Source organism: Zonotrichia albicollis, chromosome 10, assembly GCF_047830755.1.
Source record: "Zonotrichia albicollis isolate bZonAlb1 chromosome 10, bZonAlb1.hap1, whole genome shotgun sequence".
NCBI lineage: Eukaryota > Metazoa > Chordata > Aves > Passeriformes > Passerellidae > Zonotrichia > Zonotrichia albicollis.
Genome location: NC_133828.1, coordinates 27670331 through 27685229, shown reverse-complemented (window position 1 = coordinate 27685229; position 14899 = coordinate 27670331). Strand labels below are relative to the sequence as shown.

At 40.0% G+C, this 14899-nt stretch overlaps 1 protein-coding gene across 3 annotated transcripts in view; it reads right to left on the bottom strand.

Moving 5' to 3' along the window:
* The window catches only part of ABCB11 (ATP binding cassette subfamily B member 11), a 38321-nt gene that overhangs the window by 8577 nt on the left and 14845 nt on the right, over positions 1–14899 (bottom strand). For 2 of the 3 annotated variants that reach the window (XM_074548541.1, XM_005484030.4), the window contains exons 12-22: positions 14437–14550; positions 12395–12505; positions 11312–11437; positions 10313–10516; positions 8888–9058; positions 8318–8519; positions 7496–7574; positions 6419–6554; positions 4707–4865; positions 1970–2074; positions 1709–1870 (exon numbers count right to left, since the gene is read on the bottom strand). In XM_074548541.1, the coding sequence (XP_074404642.1) occupies positions 1709–1870; positions 1970–2074; positions 4707–4865; positions 6419–6554; positions 7496–7574; positions 8318–8519; positions 8888–9058; positions 10313–10516; positions 11312–11437; positions 12395–12505; positions 14437–14550 (1569 nt within the window). The remainder of the gene's footprint in view (positions 1–1708; positions 1871–1969; positions 2075–4706; positions 4866–6418; positions 6555–7495; positions 7575–8317; positions 8520–8887; positions 9059–10312; positions 10517–11311; positions 11438–12394; positions 12506–14436; positions 14551–14899) is intronic. The other variant, XM_074548540.1, reaches the window with a different exon arrangement.

Here is a 14899-nt window from a genome sequence, read left to right as displayed (position 1 = left end):
CTCCTCCTCTGAGCTGCAGCAAGGTCTGTGTCAGGCAGTGAAAGGTGCAGGGCACTGCTGCACAGGTAGCTCTGGTCTCCCTCACCCCCTGCAAGCTGTGGGTTGGATGGCTGTGCCTCATTGTTGTGCTTCAAACAAAGATGTCCTGCGGAGGGGGGCATATGTGGCCCGAAGTTTAGAGTCCGACTAGCTGAGGGCGAAAGGCCGACGCCCCTCTGCAATTGATGGCCTCGGGCTGTGCTGGCTGCGGACTGGCTTACCCCGCTGGTATAGGGGAGGAACGGAGCTGACCATTTCCCGGGGGTTAAACATCGGTTTATTGAAGGTGTTGCGGGATCCAACCGCGGGGCAACCAACCGGGAAAAAGTTTTTCCATCGGGGGGTGAAACAGGATTATAAAGGAGGGGGGGTGGGTACAGGCGGAACCAATCGGGAAAGGTGAGGGGATGAACTTCACAGAACTGACACTCCATGGAGACCAATAATCAAAAGGTAAAGGAGGTGTCCTGGGACCCCAGCCGGCCACCATCTCCAGAGAGGAGAAGGTTCTCGAAACCTGGGAGGAGAAAGGGAGTGATTGACTGGACCCAGGGAGGAAACAACTTTCACTTATAAGGGAAACCAGGGGAGGAGCAATTACATTTCGGCAACTATGAATAGCGGTTACTATAGCAACTTAGCTGACAGGCTAGCACTGGCGGGAAAACCTGGGGGAACGAAACCATTTTACACATAATAGGGGAGAACAATACATAAATTGGGGGAATAACACAAGAAACTTAACAACACACTACAACAATGTCCCTTAGGGCGTTAAATGTTTAGTCAGAGTTTTACAAGTTTATTTATTTCTATTAAAAGACACCCTGTGAGGTTTCCAGCAGGTTTCCCTGATTCTACAGAAATTGCTGCTGACAGGGCTTCTGGAAACCTCTTCTCTAAAACCCCCGTTAAAAGTTTTTTAAAGCTAACTTACAATCTTGAGTCAAGCTGAAACATGACAATTTTTGCAACAAAAGAAATCAGTACATCTCCTTCCTTGTTTCTAGAAAATTGCTTGCACTGCAGCCCAGCAAAATGGCATCTGACTCACTTCTACCTAAAGATCAGTTCAAATAGGGAACATATACAGCTCAGCATGATTTAACCCTCAGCCACTAGGGAACACAATGCATGCAGCTGGTGTGTCACTTTCCCAGACACTGAAACTGGCTGCAGGATTCCCAGCTGGAGCACCAGCCACTACTGCAGATTGGTTTTTCAAGTGGGTTGTCAGTTTAGATCAAAATTGCCACAACATGCACAATACCATGCTGAAAACTGGAAAACATGGTTATTAATGATTGTCAATAACATACTATTTTGACATGTTTTTAAAATAAACACTTTAAAATTGTGACAAAAAGCTAATTCATCTCCAGAAAAAAAAAGAAAATCAAACTTCTGCACTGGGTGTTCCTTCCCATTCCATTGTTGGTTGGTATTTTATTGATTTTTGTGTTCTTTTTTTGTACTTTTAGGGTATACCATTATACTAGTATTGGTTCCACGGTGGCAGTCTATTAATAGAAATAGCTGAATTGGCTTACTAAGAACTGATCTACACTGATCTGGCTGGTTGCATGGCAGCTAATTTCTGTGAAGCACATGCCAAAATAAGCCTTCAATCAGTCTACAGTAAAACAATTCATAAGGTGCCAGGTCTTACCCCTTGGACCTGTGAGGCATCTGTTGCAAGCCTGGTAGTCAAAGCCCCGGGGCTGTTCTTCCGGTCATCAAACCAACCAATGTCTTGCCCGAGCATGGCCTGGAAACCAATTTTCCTTAACCTTCTTGTAAGCAGCTCCCCAGACTTGGCAAAGGTGTATCCCTGGGGTATATGAGAAGAAAAACAGACTGTGCAGAGAGAGACACACACCAAGAAAGGGGAGCAAAACCAAAAATATGTATTGCTAAATTGGACCATTACCTGGAGAAATTGTGTGAGAAATGAGAGAACTCCGACTAAGACAAAGAGCACGCAGACACCATTGATCTGGTTTTTTTGGTTTTCTTCATCAAGAATGGAGAAGGTCTTTAAAAAAAAATATGGAAATGTCAGTTTTGCTGTGTGTGACATATGCACTTGATTGCCAGTTGCCAAGTGCAGAAACCCACCCTGCAACCAAAGCCAGAACACAGAGCTCTCCCTCACCCCCTGCAAAGGTCTGATTATTTTTCCTAAGGTGAGCCTGGATTAAAACATAATGGGTTTTACTCCTGTTAACCAACGAGTTCAGTATGCTTGGTGCCTGCACTCACTACTCCGATTTGTGGCCTATGCCTGGTTATAATTAACCACTCACCCCCCACTGTAAATAACGACAACAAGAAAATAGCAATGTAATAAACAGCATAGCAACAAAACAACAGAAAAATCTGGCCTGTAAAATCAAACCATCCCATTCTGCAGCTATCCTAACACAGTTACTTATGTTTTTAATCTGTGCTCTCTATTAAAAAAAAAAAAAACACTGATCATGGCAGCATGCAGCATGGACAATATCAGCAGTATTAAAAAGAAAGATTTGTTGCTGAGGTGTCCATTTTCAGATCATATAAGTCTCAGCAGTTTTAGTGTGGACTGTCTTTCATCTGGAGCCATGGACTCCAAGCCCAATAGGAGTAAGAGCACACCTTTCAGTTGAGTTTCACTGGAAAGGATCCATATTCTGAGACAATCCCACAGGAAAAACCAAAGCATAAGTCAAAGAAACTACTGAAAACATTGCTCAAAAGGTACATACACAGTATTACCTAGTTCTTCATCGACTTTTTGGGACTTATTTCTGAAAACTTTCAGGGCAGACTTAGCTAAATTTATCCTTTCACTTCATAGCTGTGGGGATTTTTCCTTCACTTCCACAGCATATTTGTCCCAGAGTACAAGCCCACGTGTCTGACACAACAACATTGCAGATATTTGGGCAGATCTGAAAGCAGATGTATATTCCATCTGCCTGACTGCTTTGGCACCAGGCAGAAATATTTTATATTTATGAATAATGAAACACAATAATAAAACACAGATATTGGATATCACAGATATTATTCCTCATGTTCATTATGGCTTGCTTTTTCTTGCAGCCTCTCTCCTTTGATAGAGTGAGACCTTCAAAAGTAGGAATTCATCCTTGGCCATGAAGGTATTTAGCATCGTTAGCCCCAGACCTCCCAAGGTCTAGAAGACTCCTCTCCAAAGGAATCAAAGGTGAGATTCACAGTGGAATGTGTATAGCAGTGTCTTACCTGAGTGAAAAGTGAAAGCCACAGTCCTTGACATGAGGTCTGGACACTCAAAAAAGTGTTTGGAGGTGGCACACCTATGTCTACGGGACAAGGATTTTGGGCAGAAATACTAAGTGGATCAACAGGGCCTGGAACATCCTTTTTCCTCCTGCTCATGGGATCTTATTTAAATGCAAAGCTCCAAGTAAATGTGATTCGAAATTCTAAGTAACTTCCCAGTGACAAATGTCTAAGCCAGAACAATACTCACAAAAAATCAAACAACAAAAGGTCAATCTTTTTTTTTTTGATAGATTGTTGGCACTACTCTTAGAATTCTTTTCTATCAGGAGCTCAAATGCTGGGTCATTCATTCATTCATTTGCTTTTTCCTTTCTGTAAGGTTTTTGACCTCCAACATCTGTCTACCTTTTAGGGCATATATTTTTGCACTTGTGTACCTACCATGGCCTATGCAAGTGAGTGAGAAGCACATGATGGGTGGCAAAACCACAAAAAACCTGTAGCATTCCCATTTTGATCCCAGTGAATGTGTTGTTTACTTAATAAGATACAGCTTGAACAGATGGGATTTCTCTAGCCTAATTCTTGAAAATTCAGGACACTTGCCTAGGTACTAGTCAGAGCAGCACTGAATATCTTCAGGCAGCCTCCAATGCCCCACCAACTTGGCAAGCATTTCCCCAGAAAGCTTTTACACAAAAGGGGATGCACCCTTTTGTCTATCACCAAAAGTTTTTGAAGAAATAAACACTCATTGAACTTGACATGTTTCAAGAGAGGTGGTGGTAGCTGATTTTGATGATGTGATATCTTTTAGTTAATGTTAAAGTTTAAAACAAATTCCAGCTTCCTGTTTCCAAACCTATTGCAGGCCTACTGATTGCTGGTGGCTGTGCACCCAGGTATAATTACCTACCTCTCCCTAGGCATTCTGCAGGGTGCAGGCAACAAAAAGGTGCCTGAAATATGTAAACAAAAAAATGAAGTATTTTTTAGATCTGATCCAAAGCTTTCTCAAAGGCTTTCCAAGTCTGTATAATAAAATTCTGCAGAGAATGACCTTTGCATGGGTCTCTCTCCACTGTACCTGCATGTGAGGTATTTCTTATCTCATCTAAAATCTATACTTTCTATGCAAGTATAGAAACCCATTCCAAACAGTTCCTGGAAAATGAACAAAAGAGATAATGAAGGACACATGACAAATGCTGATAAGCTTGCCCCTTCAAAGAGCTCTAATGATAGTTTGATGACAGTGATATAAATATCTACTGAATTGTTTATAGGCAAGAAGGTTAATCCCATTTTCATTATGAGATCTAAAGATTTGCCAAAACATGTCAAGTTGTGCATCATATATTCACTCTCCTCTGCTTCAGAGCTAAAATACACTATAAAATGTTCCCATAACATACCCCAAGAATCTGACTGAATAACAAAGCATAGAGTGGATTGACGGCTCCATTCACAGCTGCTGCCAGAGATCCAAGCACCAGGTATGGCCATTCAGAGGCATTGTATTTCAAAATTCTGGTAAATGGTACAGGCTTGGCATCTTCCTCCACAACAGATTCCTAAAAAAAACCAGGTTGGATTTCTGAAATGAATACAGTCCATCAGTGCTGCTCTCCCTTTGACAGTGAGATAAAACAGTGAGCCTAGTTTGTTAAACTAGTGGACCAAACAGCTGCTCTAGCTTTGGACAGGAGGGGCAGCTGCTGTCTGGACCTCTTTTGTGGGCCTAATAAGTCAAGTTTAAAAAACACTTAAATAAACAACAAACTTTATCATGCCAGGGGGAAAAGAGAGAGATTCAGATCTTTTGCAGCTCTAATTGTTCCAGCTGCAGAGGTTATTTACAACCAGTTTGAGATTTTCTGCCACTGAAACTCAGGCAATTCCCTTTCAGCTGTCTCTAGACAAGGTGTGATGGAATACAGTGCCAAAAACTTAAATTCCCTCCTCACAAGCAGCTTTATCTGTCACTCATTCAATCTCTTAAATACTATTTAAAGTATTGTGAGTGACCACACTGATCAGACTGCATCAAATTAACAGGTATGTGATATCATTAAAACAAGAGAGATGTCAGAGTGATAGCTGGATTCAGGCTTTTTACATGGTAATTATGCCTCCCTTCTGTGAAACATCCTCAGACTGTATGTTGAATTCCCATAATTATGCCCAGAAAGGGCAGAATATTCATCATCAAATTATAACTTATCCTTCAGTTTGATTTGTACAGAATTTTTGTAACACTTTGTGTGCTCAGCCCTACTCATCTCCCTCAATTCATATGACTAGAAACAGCCAGACAAAAAAGACACAGTGAAGACCTATCTTTTGGAAATATGCAGGGAGGAGTGGGTGGAAGCATCTTGTATTTTCTCTTTTTTCTGAGCTGGTGTCAGAGTGATAGCACTCAAGCCCTCTATTTATCCACAGAATAGGCTTGGCAATAGCAAGAAGGGTAACTTCTATCTGCTGCTCTGGGTACTGAACAACTGCGGCCATGCAGATTGATGCAGGGAGCTTCAGAGACACTTTGGAAACCCACTGTGCAAATTCCTACATATTCTGTGGCATTTTAAGGCATGCTGGCCTTTATTTTCTACACCAGTAGATTGCATGACGATACTGAAGTGAAAGGATTTTAGGTTAGGTTTCAGTGAGGATGTCTCTCTGCTCAAATCTCCAGATGATTTTTAGATGAAAGTGAATTTATTCTTTACTGAACAAGAAGCAGTGCCATTTGTATCACTGAGGGCCCATTAATTACATTTCACCCACTGAGCATTTTGCTTTTTGTTCTTTAATTCAATTTTTAGGAATGTATATTTTTCAACCAAATCTACACCCTATTTACCAACAGGTAGAGAGCAAATAGCAAAATGTCTCTGCTAGAAATTTCATATGGACCAATAATCAAAACAGCCATCAAAGTGCAGCCTGGGGTTTACACAGAGATAAGAATTGAAGCTGTGGTTTTGTTTCAGGTGAGAAAAGGATCAAGCCAAGATGTACCGGCTACGAACTCTTAATGTACAATCACATAGGTACAGGTGACCATTAATGAGTAACATAACCTATTCAGTTGAAAATTTCATAACAAACTATTGGACCTGACCTTTTTTGCTTTTCCATCATCTTCTCCATAAGAAGGGGCAAGATAGTTGGACTCTGCATGGTCTCCTCCAATAGACAGTGGAGGGTCAGGGACCACGTTAGAGAGCTGGGATCTTGAGCGCTGCCGGAGTGAAGCTCTGCAAAGAGAACAGAAATGGCCTGCTCTTTACAGCTTAGTAAAAACAATAATTGCTTGCAAAGCAGGTGCAGTTTTCATGTCAATTAAATCAGAATGCACTGAAGCAGTTCATAAGAATCCCACAGATTTTTTCTTTCTTGAATATGTTCTCTCAACTTCTCGGGAAGAAAATATCTCACCAACTGGGACAAATACTTTTCAAAATCATATTCCACTCACACCACTCAGACATTGTCTTAGATGGACCATGTACTGTGTATTTGTCAAGTAAAACTGGGGTGTGTCCTAGTACATTTGCACAAGTTCTTAAGACACCAAGTCAAATCACCACTACCAGTAATTCAGTCCAGCAAAACAGGAAGCTGAAACAAAGCACCTCTCTCTCTGACCAAACATGACTCTGCAATGTAGGAGATGTATTCATTTGCACATGCCTGACATAGGATTGCCTGGAAGAAATAGTAAGTGTCTAGCTACAAGAAATTCTGGCTGTAAAATGCTTTAACTTTCATCAAGTAGAAGCCATAATAAAAATGTGCTTGTGGATTGCATTGATTTCTCAAGTAATTGCACAGCAAGTAATTTTTCAAACGACTGGACAGAAAGTGCATTAGATATTACAACTAAGGCTGTACGTTAGTAATATCAAACCCAGAACATTAACAGGGTAGATCAAAATTGAAGACAAGGTACTATGGACAGAAAGGACCAAAATGAAGAGCCCTGCTATTTATCCATGGATTTCAATCAGTAACATTATCACTCAAGCTATCTCTTGTCAAGAGAACTTTATCTCAGTAAAATGCTCACAGCCCTTCAACCCTCTTTTACACAGCACATAGAAAAGTTATTTATTAGGATTTTGGAATAGTGGGATGAAGTAGAAACATTGAGAATAGTCTGGAAACATTGAGATTTACAACCATTTTTAAGACTCACCGCAAACTGGCCTGATAGCTTCCCCTGCTGAATGACTGAACATTCTCAAGATTTGGCTCAACCACATTATTCTCTGCTGCTGCAAAATACAGTATAGAGAGCTCTGAAATTAGTGCCAAAATTGAATACAACCTGAATACATTGTGGTTCTGCAAAAAAGTGCATAGCCTCCAAGTCATAAATGGAATACTTTGTATAAGGAAAGGGGAGTAATATAACCTTGCTACTCAACCTACATGTTTCACAAGTTTTATATTTGTATTTGAAATAATGAAGTTAACTGAATATTAGCCCAAGGACCGTCTCACTTCAGATGTGACTGCTAAAGCATTTTTACCTATTTTAAGTCTGCAATTGCTCTCTCATTTCAAGATAATAATATCCAATGCATGCTTCACAAAAATACAATGGATCATTCTATTGAACCTTAATTTCCAGAAGCTTTAATTCAAATCTGCCTCTAGCAAAACAAATAGGATGATTTCAGCATAGTCTGTAATGTGCCTGAATCCCAAATGCAGCAGAACAGGACTTCTGGCACTCAGTGAAATTATAAAGTGATGGATATTTCAGATCAGAACTAATGTTTCAGGGCAGACTTATATAAGGAAGGTCTTTCAGTGCATATGCAGCAAAACCACTTTGGCCAGGGCTATCAGTGTATCAATTCTATGAATTGTAAAAATCAGTCATAAAAGCAGAAGGAAAAAAAAAAAAAAGGCGGCTACTAGCCCTCAAAAAAGAAAGAAAGAAAAAAAAAAGGAAAAAAAAAAAGAAAATCTGCATTCTGTGGGATTTTATAAAAGAAAACAATATGCTTACTTTGTGTTTCTTCTCTCTTAGGTGCTGTGTCTCCTTTGCTTTGTAAGGTCACCAACATGAAATAAACCCCTTTCCTCTGCAGGAGTTCCTCGTGAGTTCCTCTCTCTACAGCCCTGCCGTGCTCAAAGCCGATGATGACATCGGCGGCTTTGATGGCTGACAGGCGGTGAGCGATGGAGATCGCCGTGCGGCCGAGGCGAGCCTGGGGGAAACAGCAACAGCGCCACTCGCAGCACAGCAGCCCCAAATGCTGCCCATCAGCTCTGCACCTAAAGGCTCGTCAAACGAACTGGCGTCCTTCTAGTGGGTTCAGCCCACTTCAGCTCCGTCCACAGCCCGCAGAGGAGCATCTGTTTCTGGGCAAAGGGAGCTATAGGTTTCTGTTGATGTCCCAATGTAAGTAAAAATTATTCTCAGTCCATAATACTAAGGTTCTACTTGTACTTTATAAAAGAGTTATTAAGAAATGCTTCTGACTGATTTGTTACAATTCAGGAGCACCCTCTGCAGAGTGTATTATAAATAATTTCTGCCCTTTCGAGTCTGATTTTTTGCTATACTATAGCAAACCTTATGAAGTGCTTCTTGGACAATTGCTTCACTTTCATTATCCAGTGCTGATGTAGCCATATCCAGGAGCAGGATTTTGGGGTTTCGCACCAAAGCTCGAGCAATAGCTATCCTCTGTTTTTGACCTCCACTCATCTGGCTTCCACCCTCTCCAACATGAGTGTCAAATTTCTGTGTGAAGAAAAAAAGTTAAAATTAAAGAGACAAGAAAAAAGCCTGTTAAGATCCTGGTGAAGGTGGTGGTAAAATGTCTCAGAATTGTCCTTGGAGTAGACTTGAAACAAAAACATTGTTAGTGCAGCAGATTCAAAGAGCAACAGGTGAAATAACTTTCTTCATAATGTACAAGATCATTTTGCCTGGATCAGGTTTTCAACCCCATACCAAAATATGCACTTAAAAAGGTGAGATGTTCTGGTTCAGCTTGAAAGAGCTATATCAGCAGAAGCTGAAATGGAGAGGAATCACCCACCCACTCTCCATCAGATGACAGACAAGCAAACTTTTCCTGGCCTTGTCTGCTGATGACCTGTGACTCATGAACACTGTCTGTGATTCATGGATACCATACTCCAACAGCATTGGGTTCAGGTAGAGAATTAAATAAACACACAGAGTCTGGCATATTGAGAGACAGGATCATTATATTCCCTTAGAGCTAAAGCTTTTTTATTCCTCCATTTCCATGAAATAAGTAGGGGCCTTTGAACAGCCTTTCAGTAAATATTTCCTGGAAGCCTCGAAATGCATAGATGGAGGATAAAGACAATGTACTAATATTAGTTTAGGGTACTTGAATCATGTCAAACATTCACTGTTGTAACATGTCATTTCAGAAGCTACTTGGCAAAATAACATTCTAGAAAAGCAGAGAGCTTGATACTATCCAATTTGGGCTTTGTAAGGAGGAATGATTGAAGCCCTGTCATCATTAGGGAAGAAACTGGAGAAGAAGGAACCTCCAGCTGGTTTACAGAGCTCGTACAAGAAGGTGAGGTTGTGAGCATCAGTACAGACAGGTGAAGTAACAAATGCTGGCTAGTGAGAGGCTGAGCTCTACATTGCTTTTGGCCTGAACAGAAACAGATCTCCAAAACATGAAAAATACAAATTTTTAAACCATGCCATAATTATTCCCATGATATTGAATGTTGTGTAAATGATTCCTGAGGAATTAACTCTTTTCGGGGTTGTAGTTTGGGGTGGGGGGGTGACGGGGGGTTGTTTGCTTTCATGACTTCATGGCATACATGGCATAAGACATAAATTACTGTGATCAGAGGAAAGGCGGTTGCCTCCTATCTGAATTCATCTTATGCCCTTCCACTTGAGCACAGATTGCTGCAGGCTAGGAGGGACAAAAGGACAAAAAGATTCTTTTTTTCTTGCCAAATTCTGCCAAACACTTTCCAAGGCAGAGCATACCTGTGGTAAGTCCATGATGAAATTGTAAGCATTGGCCTGCTTGGCTGCTTGGATGATGTCCTCCATGGTAGCCTCGTCCCGGCCATAGCGAATGTTCTCTGCAATGGTGGTGGCAAAGAGCACTGGCTCCTGTTCAACCACGCCGATCTGGGAGCGCAGCCACTGGATATTCAGGGAACGGATGTCGTGGCCATCCAGCGTAATCTACAGTTAGAACATGGACACAAAATCAGGGAAAAAATCAGGGATGTTATGCCCTCCACTTCAGAGACAAAGAAAGACACAGTAGAAGTGAAGGGCCTGTGATGCTGTGTTTCCATGATCAGCATAAATATCAGATAAAGAAGGAGGTATAGTGGTAGTAAGAATATTGGCTCTCAGAGTTGTGCTCTTTGATTTCATTTCCCATTTCTGCTTGGCACCAGAAATAAAATCAGGTGAAAAGTAAAAATAAAGTGATGATTATGTTATTTACAGTAATTTGTTTCTTTGTTTTCTATATGTTCAAATACAGGTCAATATGTACATGCTTATCTGTTCCTATCTGATATAGGAACTCATAAATGGAATGAGATTTTGAATAGCTATAATTCATATTCTTAGCCAAGCCATTACTAAGTGGTAATTGCATATACTTAAGTGATATTATGGGTTAATGTTTAAATGTTCAATACTGTGTTTTCCAGGAAACATTTGTCACTCCTGAATTATCATTTCTATAGGTATAGTTTTTACACAGATTTAGCACTGAATTTTTATTTTCTCCTACACAACTGGCTTTTTCACATAATTGTTTTTATAAGACTACTAAGCACAGTTTTATAAAAGAAATGTGTAGGAAGATATTTCACTCATTTAAAAAATAATTGGGAAAAAAAAAGAAGAAGAAGAAATAAATGAAAAGGAAGTTAGTAGTATTGCTTCCCACCTTGGAGAAGAAACCAGCTATTCTTTCAGTTTCTGGGGCCAGAGAAACACACTGTAGTCTGGGACACTCACCATGCCATCAGTGGGGTCATAGAAACGCTGGATGAGCTGTATTGTTGTACTTTTCCCAGCTCCACTAGATCCAACAAAAGCTGTTGTCTCTCCTGCTTTAATCACCATACTAAGGTTATCCAAAGTCTGGACAGGAAAAAAAAAAAGAAACAGAATCTATCTATTTTATTTCTCCATGGTCATACAACCAAGTGAGTATATTTTGTATCTTAAAGTAAAGATTCAAAGCAATTTTACAAACTTCAGAAAAGTATTATGAAGAAAAAGGACAAAGCAAGCCACATTTAGTCTGTTTGAAGACTTTGTAGATGCAGAGTACACATTTCTACAACAGGCAGGCAGATTTTGACCTTTCATTGTTCCTGTTGTTTATCATTAAGAACTAGTCAAGTTAATACACTAGAGAAGTTAATTAATTATATTCTCTTTAAAGAACACTCTGTGTGTATTGTGAATGTATGTTACAGCATAAATACTAAGAGTATAACCATGATATTTTGTAGAAAAATCTGATACAACATGTGCTTCCATCCTTAGAAGTAAAAGCACTAATATGCTTTAATAGCACTAATATGCTTGTCCAAAAATATGCTTTTCCAAGGAGAATTTGCCCATTCAAACACAGGAGTGGATAAAGAGTGGGATATACAGCCTACCCTCCTGTCCCTTTCCTAGCCTTTTAATGGGTCACATGGTGCATCCTCAGGGTAATGGAAGAGTTTTATAAAATCTTCTTGAGCCTTCAGTTTATTACTTTGTGTTCTGTCTCGTACACATTGATACAAGGGCATCACTGATCGCAAGAGAAGCTGTACACAGGTGAATTTGCCCAAAATTACTGGGAGTTTATGTTCAGCAGCAAGGAATATGCAGATGTGACAATGGATATGTCAGAATGGTAAAATAAGCCAAACAGTAAGCAGAAGAACACTTTAATGGAAGAATTATTCAGTCTACTTTTAAGCAAAGAGTCTGGGCTTCTGGAAAACAATCTCTATGGAAAATCTAGAAATTGCTGGCACAACCAGGATATTTTTCTTGTTTACAATAATTGTGTTCACAGCATGAGTGATGAATAATTACCTTTATGTCTGGTCTGGATGGATAATTGAATGTTACGTTATGAAATTCAATTTCCCCTCGTACTTTATCCAGCTTGTAGCCATCTTCTGACATGCAGTCAATGGTGGGTTTCTAGGATGAAATTTATTGGGTTATTTATTTGCTGTTAAACAGTCAACAGTGCTGCAGTAGATAAATAGAATCCCATACAAAGCCATGGCACTTCTGACTGAGCAGCACTTGGCTGCATGGAGCCAGCTGCAAGCTCTGCCCCAGGGATAGCAGGCAAGGGACATGGAATTGAGGGCCAGAGTGATGGGGGAGTTGGCACTGGTGGGTAGGACAGACAAGAAGGATGCACCCTCTTCTCATTGCAGGCTTACTGCAAATACCACAGCCAAGCACTCAGGCAGTTTTGGCTGGAACTGAGTAGCTGACTGACAGAGATATTTTGACTAAGCTAATTTAGCCAGCTCCTCAGGGATAAAATGGTACTACGTCACTCAAAAACATCCTTTCATAGCACCGAACAACCAATTTATTGCTGAAAATCTTCAGGCCTTGCCACTTGGCAATTAAAACATCCATCCTTGTGCACTCAGTCCTAAGAGCTGAAATACTGTAGTTTTCCTAATAAGTGCTTCATGTCTCATGTACTTTTGGCCAGGTGATGGGTATTGTGGATTTCTACACATGAGCAGAGAACTAAGAAATTTGAGGAATCACAAAGAAATAAAATTTTCTAAGGATAGATTTCTGAAGCATGGAATACAAGCAGTAAATTAAAATATAGCAATGAATATTTGATAACTGAAATGTGCATGCCTTTTTAATATAGCCTAACAGATTGAAAGGAAAGTTAAAATGAGAAATGTCTTTGTTCTAAGATGTTAAGAACAGCTACAAGATTGGTTTCACTTTGGGAATATAACTTACTTAAAATCTGATACTAATCTGTGACGAAGTTTCACTGATCCTACAAATGGGAACCTCAACATGACTAGTTTTATTGCCAGGGCAGAGCTGTGCTTGTACTGTCTAATCATAAATCTACAAATACAGCAAGCAGATGGATCTAATTTTGTCACCCTTTCTCTGGATAGATGAAATGTGATGTTGGTTTGCTTTTTTTACCCTAAGGTTTTGTGACTCAGCCTTATCCTGAATATTGTGATTAATCCTTACTGTTGCAACTCTTTATGATTTTAATTTTTTTCTCAGAAAAAAATCTATAATCCATCTCTATTTTCAGTTCATTTTAGAGCTTTAGCTTATGAAGTGTATATGTTTTATCATTATTACAGAAGTTTGAAGGGTTACTAAAAACTGTTAGCATTACCATAGCCTTATGTTTTCTGTAGAAGACAAGCAGCATTTTAATGTGTTTATACAGCTTTCAGCACAATAAAGCCTGTCAGTGAACAGAGATAATACATACTTTAAGAAATCAACAGTACATTTCCAACCACTAAATGTATAAAGCTATAGAAAGGAATCAATAAATTTCAGTGGCATCTCAGGGTCTCTCATACAATGGTTTCAAGTATCTGTTTAGATAATATTGTGATTAACATTTATGACAGCTGCATGAGCTGTTCCTGTGCCCATTTGGTCCCATTTTTGCTCAGGGTAGCTCTGGGACAGGTGACAGAGGCCACCTTCACCACTAATGCCAACAAAGCCACAGCTTTTGATGCCATCTGGAGTCTGGGAGTTACGGGATGGCTGCTGCAAGTGTGGTTGCAGAGTGGCTATTACTGCCTGCCAGTACACCTTCCGTGGGCCAGCATGGTAAGTAACTGCCTGTAAGGAGAAATGGGAACAAGGAACAGCAGCAGCCAAGGTAAAGCTTCAGAACTCACCACCAGGCCACTTACGAAATCTGTTCAATGCGTTCTTTGAGTCCATGTGCATCCCACTAGACTTTTCTATTGCACAGTCAGTTTTTCCTTAATCAGACTCATTTTTCCTCATTTACACTGCAGATAAAACTGGTACCACTTCAGGCATATTTAATTATTTTTGCACTACAAAGTAACACAGCTTAGAAATGCAATACTTACTTTATCTATTGTCTCAAAAATGTTTGTTGCAGCCCCACGACCAGTGGCAAAGGCTTCCAGACAGGGAGATGCCTGGCCAAGATTTAATGCTCCTATTAAAACACCAAAGAAAACCTGAAGAAGCGGAAAAAGAAGTTAACAAAATATGACATCACATTTTTACTATAGCTTACAGCTTAGACAGGCAAACCCAACTACAGTCGCTTTATGACTTCTCATGCACCCGCTGAACTGAAGTGATCCACTATATGAGCACTATTAGCCAACAAGAAAGCAAATAAATGCATTTCAGAAGGCATTTTTGCTGTCTTTTACAGATCTGCTTGAGGCTGAAGGAAATCAACTCATATTTGTCTTTGCCTATAAAAGTTTGCATGTAGGTATTTACTGAGATGCCCCTGATGTATTTTTAAGCCATCTCAGTTTGACTGGGTGCCTTTTCCTTGAAACAAGGTCTGGAACA